The sequence below is a fragment of the Oculina patagonica genome, chromosome 5 (genome assembly GCF_052425735.1).
Source record: "Oculina patagonica isolate OP01 chromosome 5, crgOcupat, whole genome shotgun sequence".
In the NCBI taxonomy this organism is placed as follows: Eukaryota; Metazoa; Cnidaria; class Anthozoa; order Scleractinia; family Oculinidae; genus Oculina; species Oculina patagonica.
In genome coordinates this window covers 33,126,315-33,142,798 of record NC_135762.1, presented here as the reverse complement: position 1 = coordinate 33,142,798, position 16,484 = coordinate 33,126,315, and the positions used below count along the sequence as shown (strand labels likewise).

Here is a 16,484-nt window from a genome sequence, read left to right as displayed (position 1 = left end):
TTGGGTTCAACGTGTTGCTTGAACTAACTCGTTACGACCGATAACCGATCAAGGGTGTAAAAAATTTAAGCAAAAGTGTAAATAAGACAAGCTGAGTGTGTTAAAAACAGACCCCGGACGTCATAGAGCTTGTTCTCTATTATCCCTTAAACTATTCTTGTTATCCCTTATCCCTAAAATATTTTTCCCGTTATCCCTTATCCCTAAAATTATTTTTCCTGTTATCCCTTATCCCCAAAACCCCTAACAGTGCCTCTCAAATAACTTACTTAGCTCGGGAAAATCCATATTAATTTGGGGACACGAAAAAGGTCTATTTGTTGTGCCGATTTACATTAATATTTGATTCACTTTTTTCTTCGTTTACCATCGTTCGACCCCCCCCCCCCCATTCCCCCCCCCATCCCCCCACCCAAAAAAGCTCATGGATGTTGGCAGATCGAAAAGAGGCGTTGGTGGTTCATCGTACCTCAGCAGAGGTTAACCACAACACCGAGACATCGATCAAAAAAAAAATCGGCCCTTGGCTTGTTCACAAGTTGTAGAATTGAAAGAATTAATTTTTGAATGCAGTATATCGGAAAAAAATTAAACTCAAACATTTCTTACCAATTTTGTCAAGTGCAGATGCAGCTGAAAAGGTACAGTATGCCGTCAGCGAATGAAGGTCAATGTTAAATCTCCAGAGCATGGAGAAACATTGACTGATCTTTCCGTGCAAAATAAACTCTTTATCAACAAAAGCTGGTCACTAATCGATAGCACGTATTGATGGCTGTCTGGTATTTTGCAGATAATCGGTATGAATTCATCATAAAATACAAAAGAAGACCATTATTTCTTATTTCGCCAACAGCACTTAACCCAAATTTCAGGGATGATTGTTTGGTAAAGCAACAAGAATTCAATATTAAAAAACAAAAGGTTCTTTTCTTTTACTTTCAAATACCTTAAAAAATTTCTAGTATTTTTTAAAGTAAAACCAGTGAGCAGCACGTCTGCGAACTACTTGAGTTGTAAAACTTTTTTTTTTCTCCTACGCGTTTCGTGTGACTAGCGCACACTTCTTCAGGGAGTTTAACAATACAATCAAGTATACCTGTATATATACCTAGATACTGTTTTGAGTGTGACATAACTGTTTGGGGCCCACAGTTTTAGCTAAAACTGTGGGCCCCAAAAAAACTTACTTACAAAGACTAGCTAAAGTTACAGTAGATTTGTAACAAACAGTGCAATCCAAATCTGGAAGCATCTGGCTGAATAACATGCTTGATACGTGCGTGACTACAGTTATAAGTGGTTTTGAAGACAATAGTCTTGTTAACCTTAGACCTATTTTTAGGTTTTTGCATAAGCCACCTTCTCCTGTCACTGTATCTAATTTCACGAAACAGTGGGAGCAAAAATCTAAAAGGATAACCCCTAACTCGTAGCCGCCCCCAGAATTTCTCTCTGGTCTCGGAAAAAGACTCAAGGGAAGAACTATTTCTAGCGGACCTCATTAATTCCCCCTTAATAAAGGCCTTCTTGTTGCTAGATGGATGAAACGACTCAAAGGGTATACCGTAGAATTCCGGTTATAAGCCCCCCCCCCCCCTTATAAGCCCTCCCAGTTATAGGCCCATCTACCTATAAACAAATAAATGCATCCGGTTATAAGCCCCCCCCCCCCCCCGATATAAGCCCCCCTGTGCCGAATGACAGTACTGAACAGGGCTAAATATTGCTTTATTATGCGTTTTTAACCTAAAAACGTATTTCGATCAACACTCCCGTGGCTCGTTTCGAAACGTTTTTTTTATTCCGCTTATAAGCCCTCCCGGATATAAGCCCCTCCGCTTTTAAGCCCATCCAAAACTCCTTACGGAGTTGTATAAGCCCAGGGCTTATAACTGGAATTTTACGGTATATAGATATTTGTTAAGAGGCTTTTGAAATGTTGAAAACTGCAGTACGTTTGTAGTATCCTTATAGAGAAACAGATCCAGAAAGGAAATGCTACTATCGCTAATACAATAAGTAAGTTTAATACGATCCCGTTTTGTTGTTAAGAGTGTCCAGAAATTCTAGAAGGGTATCTCTGGGGCCAACCCAAATGGCGAAGATATTATCGATATACCGCCGATAAAGAGCAAGATAACTAGAATATTGCTCTACGATATCTTTCTCATATTGATACATAAACGCATTGGCTACCGTGACAGCAAATGGGGTGCCCATGGCGATAACATACTCTTGATGAAAGATGTCGGAGCTAAACTCCGAGGACAAGAAATTATTCTCTAAAACCAGCCTAGCGAGCTGAATCAACAATGGAGTCTTGGGCGCTAGAGCCTCTCGAAGGAGGAGGTCGAGGGCTACCAATGCTTTCTTGGTATCCACATTGGGATAAAGGGAAACAACGTCCGCGGTGACAAGAAAGCAATTGGAGTGAGGCAGAACCGTGTTCTCCAATAATTGAATTAACTCGCTAGAATCCCTAAGTACAGTAGGCATACGTAGCCAGTTAGGCTTGATAAGCTCATCAACAAAAATGCTGATAGGTCTAGTAATATAAGAATGACTAGCAGCAATAGGTCTGCCCACCATAGGTGTTTTATGTATCTTAGGGATAACATAAAATTTAGCCGGAGTTATAAAATGATCGTAACTACGAAGGAATCTAGCGACATTAGGAACAATTAACTGACAGTAAGTTGACATAAGCTGTTCACGTCGCTTAATAACATTGTCACGATAAACATACCAATCTTCCAGGGTGACCTTGGAATAAGAGAGTTCATCGCTCAGATGTCTAAGTGTCTCATTTTTCACCCAGTCTGTTGACATCAGGGCAGGGCCTAAGTTCTTGTCGGTTGGAAGAACTCTGACCGCTTGGTTGCTTTTGAGTTCTTTGAGCTCAGCTCTGTCCTGTCTTGAAAGATTGTCCTTCCATTGCGGTTGGTTAACTGAAGTGTTCCTTCGCAGTGATTTCCGCAGATGAAAGGGTTTGTCTTCGATCGAGTTCTGAGTCCTCTCGGGGCGGATTCCAGCCGGTGGGAACGTACAATCATGGATTGAAATTTGGATCCTGTGGCTGATCTGCGAATAACGCATGAAGATTATTATTTCTTATTTCGCCAACAGCACTTAACCCAAATTTCAGGGATGATTGTTTGGTAAAGCAACAAGAATTCAATATTAAAAAACAAAAGGTTCTTTTCTTTTACTTTCAAATACCTTAAACAATTTCTAGTTACCTTAGGGAATGGCCTGAAAGGGATGAAATAACGGCTGTCTTAGCTGAAAACGTCTTTTTCACTCTTGATAATCATTAGAAATACGATTTCACTTCTCTGTACGGTGATAACTCCACCAAAGATACTTTTAGGGATAACGCTGATGATACTTTAAGGGATAAGGGATAACAGTGCTCCGAATTAAAGGGATAAGGGATAACTGAACCCCCCCCCCCCCCCCCTAACAGGGCCTCATTTTCGATTAGTTTTGATTGGCCTCAAGTGGTCTTTTAAGTCGCCGACTTGATCCAATAAAATTCCAGGTTCACCCTGCAGATCCATCAGTTGGAAGCTGCACTCCACTGTTATACAAGCTCTGGCGAAAGGAAGAAAATGAAGTGGTTTGGTGTACTTCTGCTTGTTACAGCAGTGCTTGGTGCATCGGAAAACCCTGACGGTAAGCTATAGGCGTCTCTAAATGTAAAAAAAATACTCTAAAATACTATATGTTGATATATACATTTCGCCGATAAAAGGTTAAAAAATAAAACTAAAGGTAAAAGCTGTTAAAATTGATACTTATTAAAAAAAACGTTTTCGATCTGTTCGATCATCATCAGAGTGAAAAAATCTGCATACGCTCAACTTTCTTATAGTTCAGATAACACCAGTTATGTAATACCTGTTCCCATTGGGAACAAGGTGAGGTCCAGTGATTGCACTTGTTTGTTTAGCTCAGGGCGGTAGCGTGCAATGTAGAATGCTTCTTTTATTCTTCTTTTTAACCATGAGTGGGCAGTGGTTAAAACATTCCACGTGTACTTGTGATTAGGGTGCTTTCTGATGTGCTTGGCTGGCTCTAACTGCTTATTGACATCTGAATGTTCGTTAACACGAACCTCGAGGTTGCGTGCTGTTTGTTTTTCTACTATATGTTGAGATGTCGAGGACCTGATGCGAAGTCGCTGTGAGTGAGATTTTGTTTAGCTTGTTTGCTATTCAGTTAAGCGAAGGACCAATGCCTATAAAGATTTATCATGCAAGTAGTTTTCTTTCTCAATAAACAAATAATATTCTTGAACCTACAAGTCTTAAAACAGCGTAATTTGCTTATACGGAGATGGAATATAAGAGCGCTGGAATTTTGTCTTTTCAAAAGAGAATAAATTTATGCACTTGAGGTTGAAAAAACCGGCCATTTGAATTGAATTGGGTTGAGTTTATCCTCGTCGCAAAGTTACACACAAAATCATTTACGAGTTCTTTTCAGCGTTTAAAATCTCATTGCCCCTACTGTTTTTACGTTCTTTGCAAATGAATCGTAATGAAAAATGCAAAAAAGCACCAGATAACAAAACAATCAATTAAGTACATAACTAAAGTCCTCCATTAGAAATGTCTTCAAGTCACGTAACTGTGAAATCATTTTTGTTTTAATTGAATTTGTTGAAATATACAGAAAGGCAAACTAATTGCTTCGATAGCTATTTTCTCATATATTGCCTATATGGCTCGCAATTATTTCCCCTTTAAAACTGTGATGTATTATATTGACACAATATCCTTTTTTATGTCAACTGACCGCTAAGTTCAGCCTTCTTTCCAAATACACTATTGTTGGCCTATCTTACATGTGTCAAGTGATCGAAAGATTAGCATGATAAGAGCAATCATGTCACAAACCTTGATATAAAAATAAACTTGGGACTAAAAGTGAAATTAATTGTTTCGTTTCCATGACAGCTACAATATTTTTGTTTGAGATATTTTTTAAAGTTACCGGAGATAGAAATTTGCCCTTTGTCAGTTAGGATTTAATTATTTTTGTTGGTAGATAGAAAGGAACTTAGTTTATCAACGAACTGAAAACAACAACAACTTCGTTATTATCAAAAACTATTAAAAAAAGGTATCTGCCAAAGAACCAAACGTTCGATTTGCAATTATATGTTCAGGAGTAACATTTTTATTTGTTATCTCTTAATTAGTGTCCTCAATGAACTTTTAACTTAACATGTAAGTAATGTCTTTTTTACTTTATGGACAATTTATAAAGTTTTCTTTTTCCTGCTTATTACACCTTTTGGCACGAACGCTCATTCTGATGGACACAGTTGGATGGGTGAGCTCTCTATTAGCTATGTTATGCAAATTTATCAAAACATAGTTGGCATTTTTTCTAGCCGTGTCATATTGAAGTAACCGTTCATCGGCAGGCAACAATCGCATTAAACAACGCGCAGAAATAACATCAAACACAGTAAACTTGTGGCTAATAACGGCCACAGCGACTTTTGCAGGTAAAGCAAATGTCAGTATAAAACATTTACATTTTATACGTTCTCATTGCTTGAAATCATCGCCGAAATAATTTCCTTGATTGTTTGTTGATTCTAAAAAAAAACGAAAGGGGTTGAAATAAGTTTAAAGTAGATCTCTTAGCAACGGTAGCGGCTCACTATGTGGAAGATAAAGAGTTTGCGTCCGTTGCGGTTCCATTTATGACGTCATTAATGACGGCATTCTCCGGAACCTGTTCCGCAAGGATATCATACATATTTCGCGAACCTTTTTATGTGTTCAAGTTCAATATTTCTATTTAAAGAATATTGTTGGTTAAACACATCAATGCGAGTTGAATAGCAAGCATGAGAAAATCTGACCCTGACTCCACAGAATTTAATCCGATTTCGCTTTGAAAGCGTACATGAATGATTGTAGCCAGAGGGAGCAGAGGTCTTCAGTTAAAACTGATCAATAAAATTCGTCTTACCTCTTTAAAATGCACTGTTGCGTATATTTTCCACGTAATCAGCTCATTATGCGACCCAAAATATACTCATTTGCGGCGTTTCAATGCTTTGAATCTCGACAAAACTCATGCGATCATTTTCAACGCCATTATTTTGAAAAGTATTGACCGCTGACTGTTGTGACTGTTGCGCTCCGTTGAACTCCAAAGGGGCGTCCTTGGAAAGCGAAGCTTTCACAGCGAGGCACGAAGTTCGTTTTATAGCTCACGTCTTATAGCCTCTCATAGCTCACGGGCGGTTCGAAACGCTAAACCGGCCGGGAGCGATGAGAGCCGGCTGTATTCGCACGCTACAATGATTGAGGAACCACCTTATAAATCGACTACCATTTCATTGCAGAAAATTTGGGCATCCATGACCCCAATCTGTTCGAGGGAGACATGATCCTTTCAAAGGAACAAATCAAAAAGGCCGAGGCAGGAGAGGATATTGATAGCTCCCGCAAAAGAGGATCATCAAGATTCAGGCTGTGGCCAAATGGAGTCGTCCCATATAAGATACATTTAAGTCTTGGTAAGCTGACGCTCTCAATGACTACTACTGAGGGAGTTACGTTCTTCCTTATCCCAAAAATTTTAGCATGCGTGGCGTAAAGCTTCCCTATCCCTATCTTTTTGATTTAATTGAGTTGTTATCCCTTATCTCTATAATTATTTAAAAATTTATCCCTATCCCTAAAATAATTTTATGAGTTATCCCTTATACCTAAACCCCTAACAGGGTCTCGCTACTGTTGAAAAAATTTAGAATTAAAAAAAATACCGCCCAAAATAAGCAATCTACTATGTTTTATAAGGGTAACCCGTAATAGGCACAAAGCTTACAAGCCTCAAGCCAAAGATCCACCGCGTTTGTCACAACCTTAGATAAAGTGTCTGTTAAAAACAGATGACATGTATCATTATGTAATTTACTTTGTTTGCTTCTTGTTTAGCAACGAGAGCAATCGCGCACGTCAATGAATCATCGACCCCCACGGAAATTACATGTTACGCCGAAGCGCATGTGCAGTGATGATGACATCTAGTCGAATTTCATTCTCGACCCCTTTTGCGCAAAAGACAATAGCTCTGGGGTCGAGAATGGTCGAATTTCTAATCCCTGTCGAAAAAAATGTTTTACCGTTTTGCAGCTAGCTGAGTGTACCTTAGTATATTAAACTTTGATTTAGCCCGAAATGACTTCATTTTAGATCACTAAACGGCTTCTGATACTTTTATCGAAAGTGGGAGTAGCAATAAAACTAAACTAGTTGCTCTATACTGTGTTAGCTGGCAATTCCAGTGCTGTGGCCGCCATTAGAGCAGGAATGGAAGAATGGACCACAAAAACCTGCATCCGGTTTAAAAGGCGAACAAGTGAACAAGCCTACATCAACTTCGTATTTGGTGCCGGGTAAGTGTAGATTTAAATATAACTATTGATAAAAAATGCTTTGTTTTGTCTCGCTGAGTATTTGTCTCGTTTTTTTTTTAAAGATAACAAAAATAAAACAATTAACTTGCAAAATGCAAAAACAAAATTGAAAGTGTCTTAATGTTATTTAGAACGACCATTTTTCCCTAGATTTCTAGCGAAGTAAGTATAAAGAAATAAACAATAAACGAAATTAGTGGTGTTAATAATGAAATGGATTCATATAAGAAAAAACTCTTAGTCTAATTTTTTAAATTGCTCCACCTAGGCTGTTAAAATCATTGTTAAGCTAGCCAGGTCTAGCACTTTTCCAGTCAGTTTGCTCTCGTATAAAATTGTTTTTCACTAAATACAAGAGGGGGGTCTGTTTTGCATTCAGCGAAAAACTAGTTTATAGAAGAGAAATTTAAACCCGATTAAGTATTCAAACGGAGCCCATTCAGCAACTTATGCGTTTTCTACGTAGGTAGTAGCATTTCTCAGACAAAAAGGCGTAACATGAAATTTAAAAAGGGAAAAATGGTCAATTTTACTTTTTGCGAAATGCGAATGAAGGACATAACCATGCAGACCAGCCTTGCAGCGGTCGGTTGAATTGTGGCTCCGAATGTATGATTTTTTTTTGTCAAGCAGACAACTTTTTGTTTCTGTCGTTTGAGTGCAATACCTTGTTTGCTTTATAATAATTTGTAAAGGGAACTTGTTTTCCCTTTTTTAAATTTGTTGAAGAGCAGCCAGGTCTTGAGTTTGAAATCTAAGGTATATTATATAAATAAACCCATCGTCTTTTGAAAGTAATATGCCAAGTACTATCTTTCAGGTGCTCGTCATTTGTGGGAAGGACAGGACGCCCTCAAAATATCAATCTTGCGCAAGGATGCTGGTTTAGAGGAATCGTCGCTCATGAAATTGGTAAATTTCCACATAAAGTCTGATTTAAATTGCTTATATAAAATTCTGGCTGATACGCAGCTGGTCTTTATTGGAGTGTAACCTAAATGCCTATAATAACTCGTTCTAGTAATATGTGCATGGATTAATTGGGTACATCTGAAAAAACCCAAAGCGAATACGCTTGCGTTTAGACAATCTTGCGAAAGCTAACTTCCTTCATTGGTCCTTATTTTATACAAGATTTCCTGCAGTAAGTTCACGACTTTGTCAAATCGAGGCCTCTGTAAGCAAATTTGATGAATTAACACAGGCATTTTCATATTGGATGAATTTTGCATCAATTTGAATTTTGAATTCCTGAGAAAACGGTTTAATCTAAGACGGCGGATCCAAAAGGGCAAATTTGATGACGTCATTTTGGTGATGTCATTTGGTAGAGCAACAATGGGTGCCAAAAGTGTTGAGACAGTCGGCACTTTTTGAGTCCCTTGGACAAATTTTACCCCTCACCCCTTCAATATAACCCCCTCCCCCCGAAACAATGTTGTATTTGCTATCTGCAAGACTTGCCTCGTTTGAGTACAACATTGAAAAGGGGGTGGGGGAGTGGTTCAGAAGCGGCAGCAGATTAAAGGTGAAAAAACGGGAATTTTAAATTAGTATCAATTTCATCCAACTGTCTCAAGGACTTTTGACGCCCATTGTCTGAAAGGAAAAGAGGCCGTTTTTCACATGTTATTGACAAGCTGTTTGTTGAACAATCACGGAAAGTTGCGATTCCATTCAATTGCATGCATTATTACGTGATTAAATGAATAATATCGTCAATAATAACATGAAAAGCCGTCAGAGTCACGGGCATGTGACGTTTTACGTAGTTGCGTGACACCGTCACACAAGGCGATCGTAGGTTCCATGATGCGCGAAAATAAACAATGGAAAGTAATATATATTCGATATATGTACACTGTCCATTGTTTACAATTATTTAATCCATTGTCTTGTTCATACTTGCAATTATTCTGGAAGTTACGCCTTTATCTAGAGACTTCACGGTATCGGAGATGCGTCCTCAAAACAGATCAAAGGTTATGAAAGTTATATGTTCTTCTTTCGTGCATCGTCATGTAATTAGATTTACCATGTTAAAAATACTTCTTCTTTAGCTAAGAGATACGCAATGCGTCCTGTCCACAAGCTGTCATCGCATTCAAGTTTGATCTTTCGTGCAATTTGTAGAATCTTTTTCACATTCCGCTCTGTAAATAGTCCCTTTTGCCGTGCTTCGAGGAACTTATACCATTTGCTACGCCAAAACATTGTCCTGTTCTGAACGAAACGTGTCTTGCGCTGGCGCCTGCTTACCGCATTAGTTTCTAGACAGTAAATCGACCCGTCCCATTCCTAAACCTTGGGATTTTTCTAAGAATGGACCGCTTTTCCCAGGAACACAGTTTTTGGTGGCGTCCGATAGCTTTCCTCGTCACACACGCTCGATTTTTTCCTCTGCTCTAAGCAGCTTTAAGATGCGATACAAAAAACCTGATATATTTTTGGTTGGTGCATAATTTATTTGGAACCTAATCCTATTAATTTCTTTGCAAAGCAGACATACGCACGTTTTTCAACACAATTTCTAGCCTTAAAACCATTTGGCCTTGTTTATGCGCAGGCCTAGCCGATTTGTGACGTCATCGCAAAATTACAATAATCACGATATTTACGCGCTAATTAATATTACGTAATGCAGCGCAGTACCAATGTGATCACCTTATTCTACAGAATGATATATGCTTGTGTCCATGTTATTTAGTTTCTTATTTTCAAGATATACCGAAAAATCACCTTCAGACAATGGGCGCCAAAAGTGTTGAGACAGTCGGCACTTTTTGAGTCCCTTGGACAAATTTTACCCCTCACCCCTTCAATATAACCCCCTCCCCCCGAAACAATGTTGTATTTGCTATCTGCAAGACTTGCCTCGTTTGAGTACAACATTGAAAAGGGGGGTGGGGGAGTGGTTCAGAAGCGGCAGCAGATTAAAGGTGAAAAAACGGGAATTTTAAATTAGGGACGGACTATTATTTTTTTGGAGGGGGGGCGGGGGGATGAAAAATATTGAAAAAAATTGTTTGCAGGGCCTGGAAAGACAAAATAAATTGTTTGCAAACACGATATGTATAACAAAAAATAGTTAGAATTTCGAATAAAAATGTTTGCTGAGGTGCATAAACTAAAAAAAAAAGTTTGCAGAGGAAAATTTTTCATCCCCCCCCCCCCTCCAAGAAAATAATGGTCCGTCCCTTAGTATCAATTTCATCCAACTGTCCCAAGGACTTTTGACGCCCATTGAAGATTAGAGCTATCATCTCAATGCAAAATAGTTTTGCTGCGCCATATTACAACGAAAATCTTAAGAAAGGTTCTATTATCCACCATGTACAACGGTCGAGGAATTCATTGGTTTGTAAGTATGAGGGTTAAAAAAGGTTAAACTAGAAACTTACAGCATTGAAACGATTCTCTACAGGGCATGCGATTGGTTTCTACCACGAGCAGTCTCGTCCTGACAGAGATACTTACATCACAGTACTGACTCAAAACATACGAGACGGTAAGTATTGTCGCGTTTGACTCAATTCATCCTTGCAATGTCTGCTTTCTTTTCTTTACACCTCAGTCAAGGTCCCTGATGATCACCATTTCATTTTATTTCAGGTCGCGAAAATAATTTTCGAAAGTATAACCGTTCGACGATTGATTCGCTTGGCACGAAATACGACTATAAAAGCTTGATGCATTACGGCAAGAATTTTTTCTCCAAGAACAACAGTCTACCAACAATACAAGTTAAAATACCACCCGGCTCACCAGGAGTAAGTCACTTTATATGGCTAGATAATCGAAATCAACCTACAAAAAATATTAACATACAATTGAGATAATTGCTTATTTACTATTTTTTAGCACTTTTACTATCTTTGCATAAGCTAATCTGATGTTTCACTGTTCAAGGAAAGTATTGGTCAGAGGCGAGGTTTAAGTTCCATTGATGCACAGCAAGCAGACCTCCTGTACAAGGAACAGTGCGGACAAAGACCAGGTGGTTTGTTAAGTCATGCTATCTGTTATGAACTGAAAATAGCTTGTGAACAGGCTTCCCAGAGAGGTATATGGGTGCGAGAGGCGAGCGGAGTTCACTCGCTCTGCTCGCCCATTTTTAGTTCGGTTTGGCCAACTAGGAAACAGTTACCTGTTCACAGGGTAAGCGCGAAGCGCGCGAGGTCTAAAAATAGAATGCATAGGATTATACTCCCCACGACGCTCAGAAAACATCGGCGTGTTGTGAGAGAAATAGAGGGAATATAGGCGAAGTTTCGTTTTAAAAAAGTGTTTTAGGAACACCGGACCGGCTGTTTTAGAAAACGTAGAAAACGCAATTCCAGTTTGTTTGGCTGAGTCTAGTCTGAATTATGACGTCACTCGCGCGCTTCACTATTGCAAGAGGCTCGCTTCTTTTCTCAATATAATATTTTAAGGATTTTTTCAAAGTAAATAGTAAATTAATAACACGACAAACAATTTTGCGATTAATTCATTGTTCAAAACATCGGTTACATTTGAATTTTAGTTAAAAATAGAAAAACTTTGATTAAATAACTTAAGATTTGCACAAATGAAGTCAGATTAAGTGTTAACGAACTCAGATATTCTGCAATCGGCAAACTCTTGAAACACCAACACATAAGACCAACAGCTCTTCAGCAAGAATTTTCAATCTTGAAAACAGGATTGAAGAAAGGCGGGGAAACTCGACTTTTTAAATTATGAAATGCTCCTCTGAGGTAGAAACAGACCGACATAAAACATTCAATCTTACTTTTCTATTAACGTAAATATGTACATATAAATTTATAATACAAGGATTTACGAAGTAACAGCCACTCAGTTGCCAACCACATCAGGTACATTCAATTCATAAGATATGTAATGACATTTGTGTTTATTTTGTTATTAGTTATTAGCTGATGATTTGACCATGCTTTTAAATAAAGAATATCCATCCATCCATCCATTGTAGCCGTGCATTGGTGATACGACGGAAGTGACTTAAAGAAATATGATACACCCTAAGACGAACTAGAGAATTGCATTCTTGCCGCGACTACAGCTTAAACAAAAATTGTATGATTTCTCTTTGAAGGTGATGAATGTTCCAATTACCAGATCCTGAGTTCAGCTGACCGCTCTAAAGGCAACACAGCTCAAAACAACGTGAGATGTGATCGACGGGACCTGTCGCCAGGTTGGTACCGTTTCACGGGAGCTGCAGGAGACCAGATGCCTGACCAATGTGTTGCTGTAAGACGCTGCGGTACGCACGCTCCAGGTTGGCTGAGAGGCGCACATCCTACTGTCCAGCAAGGTGTGGTGACACGTCAAGTCTGCTATCACTGGAGAAGCAACTGTTGTCTCTGGAGCAACAACATTAAAGTGAAGAACTGCGGTGGTTTCTTTGTGTATGAGCTACAGGACACACCTGTGTGTTCCCTTCGGTATTGTGGTAACGCCGGCGCTCGTGAGTTGATTGATGCTTTTGCTAATTATTTCAGTTTAAACCTAAAGGAATGTCTTCCCAGTGCCAATTCTTAAGTAAAGACAGAGCTCCAATTCTGCAAAGACAAAACTGGCCAAATATATATGTTATTAACTTAAAAGAAAAACAAACAAGCAAACAAAGATTGCTTCCTTTATATATTGCAAGGGTTTGAAAAGTATTACTACGCATGCGTCAGTTTCAACAATGCCCACATTTCTGGCATATATTAGTAGGGTAATTTTGTGCATTAGTCAAGAGAGGATATATTGCAAGGGTTTGAAAAGTATTACTACGCATGCGTCAGTTTCAACAATGCCCACATTTCTGGCATATATTAGTAGGGTAATTTTGTGCATTAGTCAAGATAGCCCTTATCCTCTCTTGCATTAGTGTAAGGGGGAGAAGGGGCATTATTCAATCAAGGACATTTGATGGCGTTGTGATGATGACCTGAAAATGTATCCCATAATTTTAACGCGTTTCCGCTGGTGGTTCCATCGACAAACACGAGAAACCTGTTGAGAAACTTGTTGCCAATTAATTTTAGGGAGGTCATGATAAAATGAGAAACCTCTGATCAAGAGAGATCAGTCACTAACTAGAACAATTGTTAAAAGTAGCACTTCTCTTCTCTACAGCGAGAAACTGCTGTTAGTCTAAAAATGTCCATCCCTCTTTGGGATTGACTCAGAGAATGGGCATTGCTGATAACTAACTGAATCACTTTTTGAATTTGTAGGACCAACCACTTTGGCACCGACAACTACTCAGCTACCACCAACAACGGGTACATATTGATAATATCTTTTAAAATATTTACACCTTATTGCAATAGCGTTGTCATATTACAAAAAAAATGATTAAAGCCAAATAGGAAATAATTAGTTTAATCATCACAGCTGGTACGGTGGCATTTACAGGGAACTCATGAGTAGTAAGTAGATCGATTTTATTTTGAGTTAATTAACAAACAAATTCATACGCGTAAAAGGTCCGAGTATGTTGTGGAGGGGGTGCAAAGAAGTCAGAGCCCGATTCTTAGTGCACGCACCAGGGACCCCTTTTCACCATAGAAACGAAGACGCTTTGAGCTCAAGTAACTAATCCCTTAATTAGTTTCACACATTCCATTGCGCACCTAGAGTGTGTACACTAATCTAATCTGTCAGATCATCTATCAGCGTTGTCGATTTCCTCGCCTGACGCAAAAGCCAGAACTTCATAGTTAATATATCGCCAGCTAGCTGAACGTAAATTGGATCAGACTATTTTTGGCAAAGATTAGTTTTCGCGGCAGATATGAATTTGGAAACCACAGGAGTACCCGACGAGAAAATTTTCAAAATCGATTGGTCGTTGCCGGAAACGATTACTGGACACCCAATAAGTGATTAACGGTTAATAATTAACCACCGTGGGAAAATAATATCCGCTCTTCAGTGCCAGCTAGCAGTAGATACCTAATTCGAGTTGCCAGCCAGGATCACTTTCAAATATTTTTTTTCCAGCCAGCGAACTTATGCGAAGCAGGTTTTTCCAGCGAATTTTACCTAATTCTGATTGCCAGCCAGTATCAATTTCAAATATTTTTTTCCAGCCAGCGCACTTATGCGAAGCAGGTTTTTTTCCTGAATCCCATTTTTGTCAGCCATGAAAATTGTATTAAAATAGTTTCCCACTTAATAAAATAGCATCAAAGATACAAGTTTACCTTACTGTTTTGATGAAAATTTTGTATACATTTTACTAACCTGCGCCAAAACCTGCGCCATCTTGTTTTGATCTCGCGCGAAACATGCGCCACCTTGTTTTGATCTTGCGCGAAAACTGCGCACGTGAAAACGCCTACGGTTGAGCCGATCGACGCTGTCACTGTATCTGTTTGCATGATACCGAGACGAAATTCAAGTTATTCCGGAATGAGTCAATTCCGGCTTTCATTCCGGAATGAAATTTTCGTTCTGGAATGACTTTTCATTCTGGTAGCGTGTTAACACAAAACGAATTTCGTTCCGAGATGAAACTGCATCTAATGAAACCGCATACGGAGGCCACAGTTTGAACTCAGAGCGAATAAACGTAAAAGCATTTACTGTTTAGCCCAAAGAAGCAGCCCTATGGTCAAATTGTTCGCAATTAAACATGTTTGCGCGAAACATGCGCCATCTTGTTTTTATCTCGCGCGAAAACCACGCACGTCAAAACGCCTTAGGTTGAGCCGGTCGACTCTGTCATGTGAATGCAGAACGAACTTCATTCTGGAACGAGTTTCGTTCCGGAATGAAAATCACTCCGGAATCATGTAAACAGGCCCTTAGAAGCACAGCGGTTATTTGACCCAGTAATAAGTTGTCAAAATTACAGTTTCAATACTATGATGACGTGTTTGTTGGATAGGGAAACCATATGCATGTCCACCTGGAAAGAAGACAGATGATCCTCAAGGCCGTTGTTGTGTTTTTCCATTCGTGTATGAGGGAGTGTCTTATGATTCCTGCACCAGTATTAATCATAATAAGTTGTGGTGTTCGTTTGATGCCGTCTACGCTGGACAATGGGCTAACTGCGGTAAGCTCTGCTCTATATTTGATACCTTAAGGTTACTATTGTTAGCGGCTACTAATTTTAGCGATTTTAGCGAGTTGGGCAAAAATCGCTAAATTTAGTGCTCGCTAAAATTTGTGTCAGTCCAATTTAATACTCGTTAAATTTAAGTACCCCCTCCCACCCCAAGAAACAAAATTAAATATAGACGCCATTAGCGTATTAGTTTGTGATTTAATATAAGGTTAAGCATGACGTTTAAGGAAAACAGCAAAAATTTGCCGTCTCTATTCAATTGTGTGTAGAGTAGAGTGAAATTATTTGTATTTGCAATGAATAGTAGGATACGTTATTCCATTTTTGTGTGCTTTATTTACGGATTAGAAGAAAAGAACTCAGCCAAAATGGAAATTTACTAGCATTATTTATCCAAGCCTACGTGTTTCACAGTAGCGGTATGCGATGTTGAGCAGTGTATCGTGATTTGTCTTTGTTTTGCAGTTGTAGTTGTATAACAGTTCATTTAGGTTAAACGTTTGCTTGGCTTGCGAGATTCCGAAACACAAATTGTAAAAATCAAGATTCCGAGATCAGATTTACTTTTTGAGAGCTCGGTTCGTAGAAACTAGTTTATTAGCGAAGATTTTGAGACTCGCCTAAAATTTGCGACACTTACTGTATGATACTGTATTTTAAGGGCTATTCTATACTCCTGCATGTGTTTTTCCGTCGGGAAAATAGATCGAAAGCGCAAGATAAAAAATATCACGAGTCGCGAATAATGTAATTTGTGATAGTCTTAATAAACATAAATTACTATTTTGCCGACACGGACCAGAGAACTGGGTGCGAGCGTAGCACGCGAGGACTTATGGTTAGCGTGTTTGAAATAGAGTTCGTTGAGAGACTTGTGACATTCTACGGTCAGCCTCTTTGGCCTACACTTTACTCCGTTAAGTTATATTTTTATTATTTCGTTTTGTGAATATATTGTAC

At 38.8% G+C, this 16,484-nt stretch overlaps 2 protein-coding genes across 2 annotated transcripts in view; one reads left to right on the top strand and one right to left on the bottom strand.

Annotated features, from left to right (window-relative positions):
* Window positions 1-2,028: 2,028 nt before the first annotated feature.
* Window positions 2,029-3,099, bottom strand: LOC144655150 (uncharacterized). The gene has a single exon (XM_078515363.1). The coding sequence runs from the start codon at window positions 3,097-3,099 to the stop codon at window positions 2,029-2,031; it is 1,071 nt and encodes a 356-aa protein (XP_078371489.1).
* A 515-nt stretch (window positions 3,100-3,614) lies between these two features.
* The window catches only part of LOC144653754 (protein SpAN-like), a 177,039-nt gene continuing 164,169 nt past the window's right edge, over window positions 3,615-16,484 (top strand). Inside the window, exons 1-10 of the mRNA XM_078513849.1 lie at window positions 3,615-3,678; window positions 6,374-6,547; window positions 7,306-7,429; window positions 8,271-8,362; window positions 10,875-10,958; window positions 11,063-11,220; window positions 11,360-11,447; window positions 12,549-12,923; window positions 13,684-13,731; window positions 15,342-15,512. Coding sequence (XP_078369975.1) covers window positions 3,615-3,678; window positions 6,374-6,547; window positions 7,306-7,429; window positions 8,271-8,362; window positions 10,875-10,958; window positions 11,063-11,220; window positions 11,360-11,447; window positions 12,549-12,923; window positions 13,684-13,731; window positions 15,342-15,512 — 1,378 coding nt within the window. The remainder of the gene's footprint in view (window positions 3,679-6,373; window positions 6,548-7,305; window positions 7,430-8,270; window positions 8,363-10,874; window positions 10,959-11,062; window positions 11,221-11,359; window positions 11,448-12,548; window positions 12,924-13,683; window positions 13,732-15,341; window positions 15,513-16,484) is intronic.

Excerpts from the sequence above, each read along its gene's own strand:
- LOC144655150 (XM_078515363.1), bottom strand. The coding sequence starts at position 3,099 with ATGCGTTATTCGCAGATCAGCCACAGGATCCAAATTTCAATCCATGAT.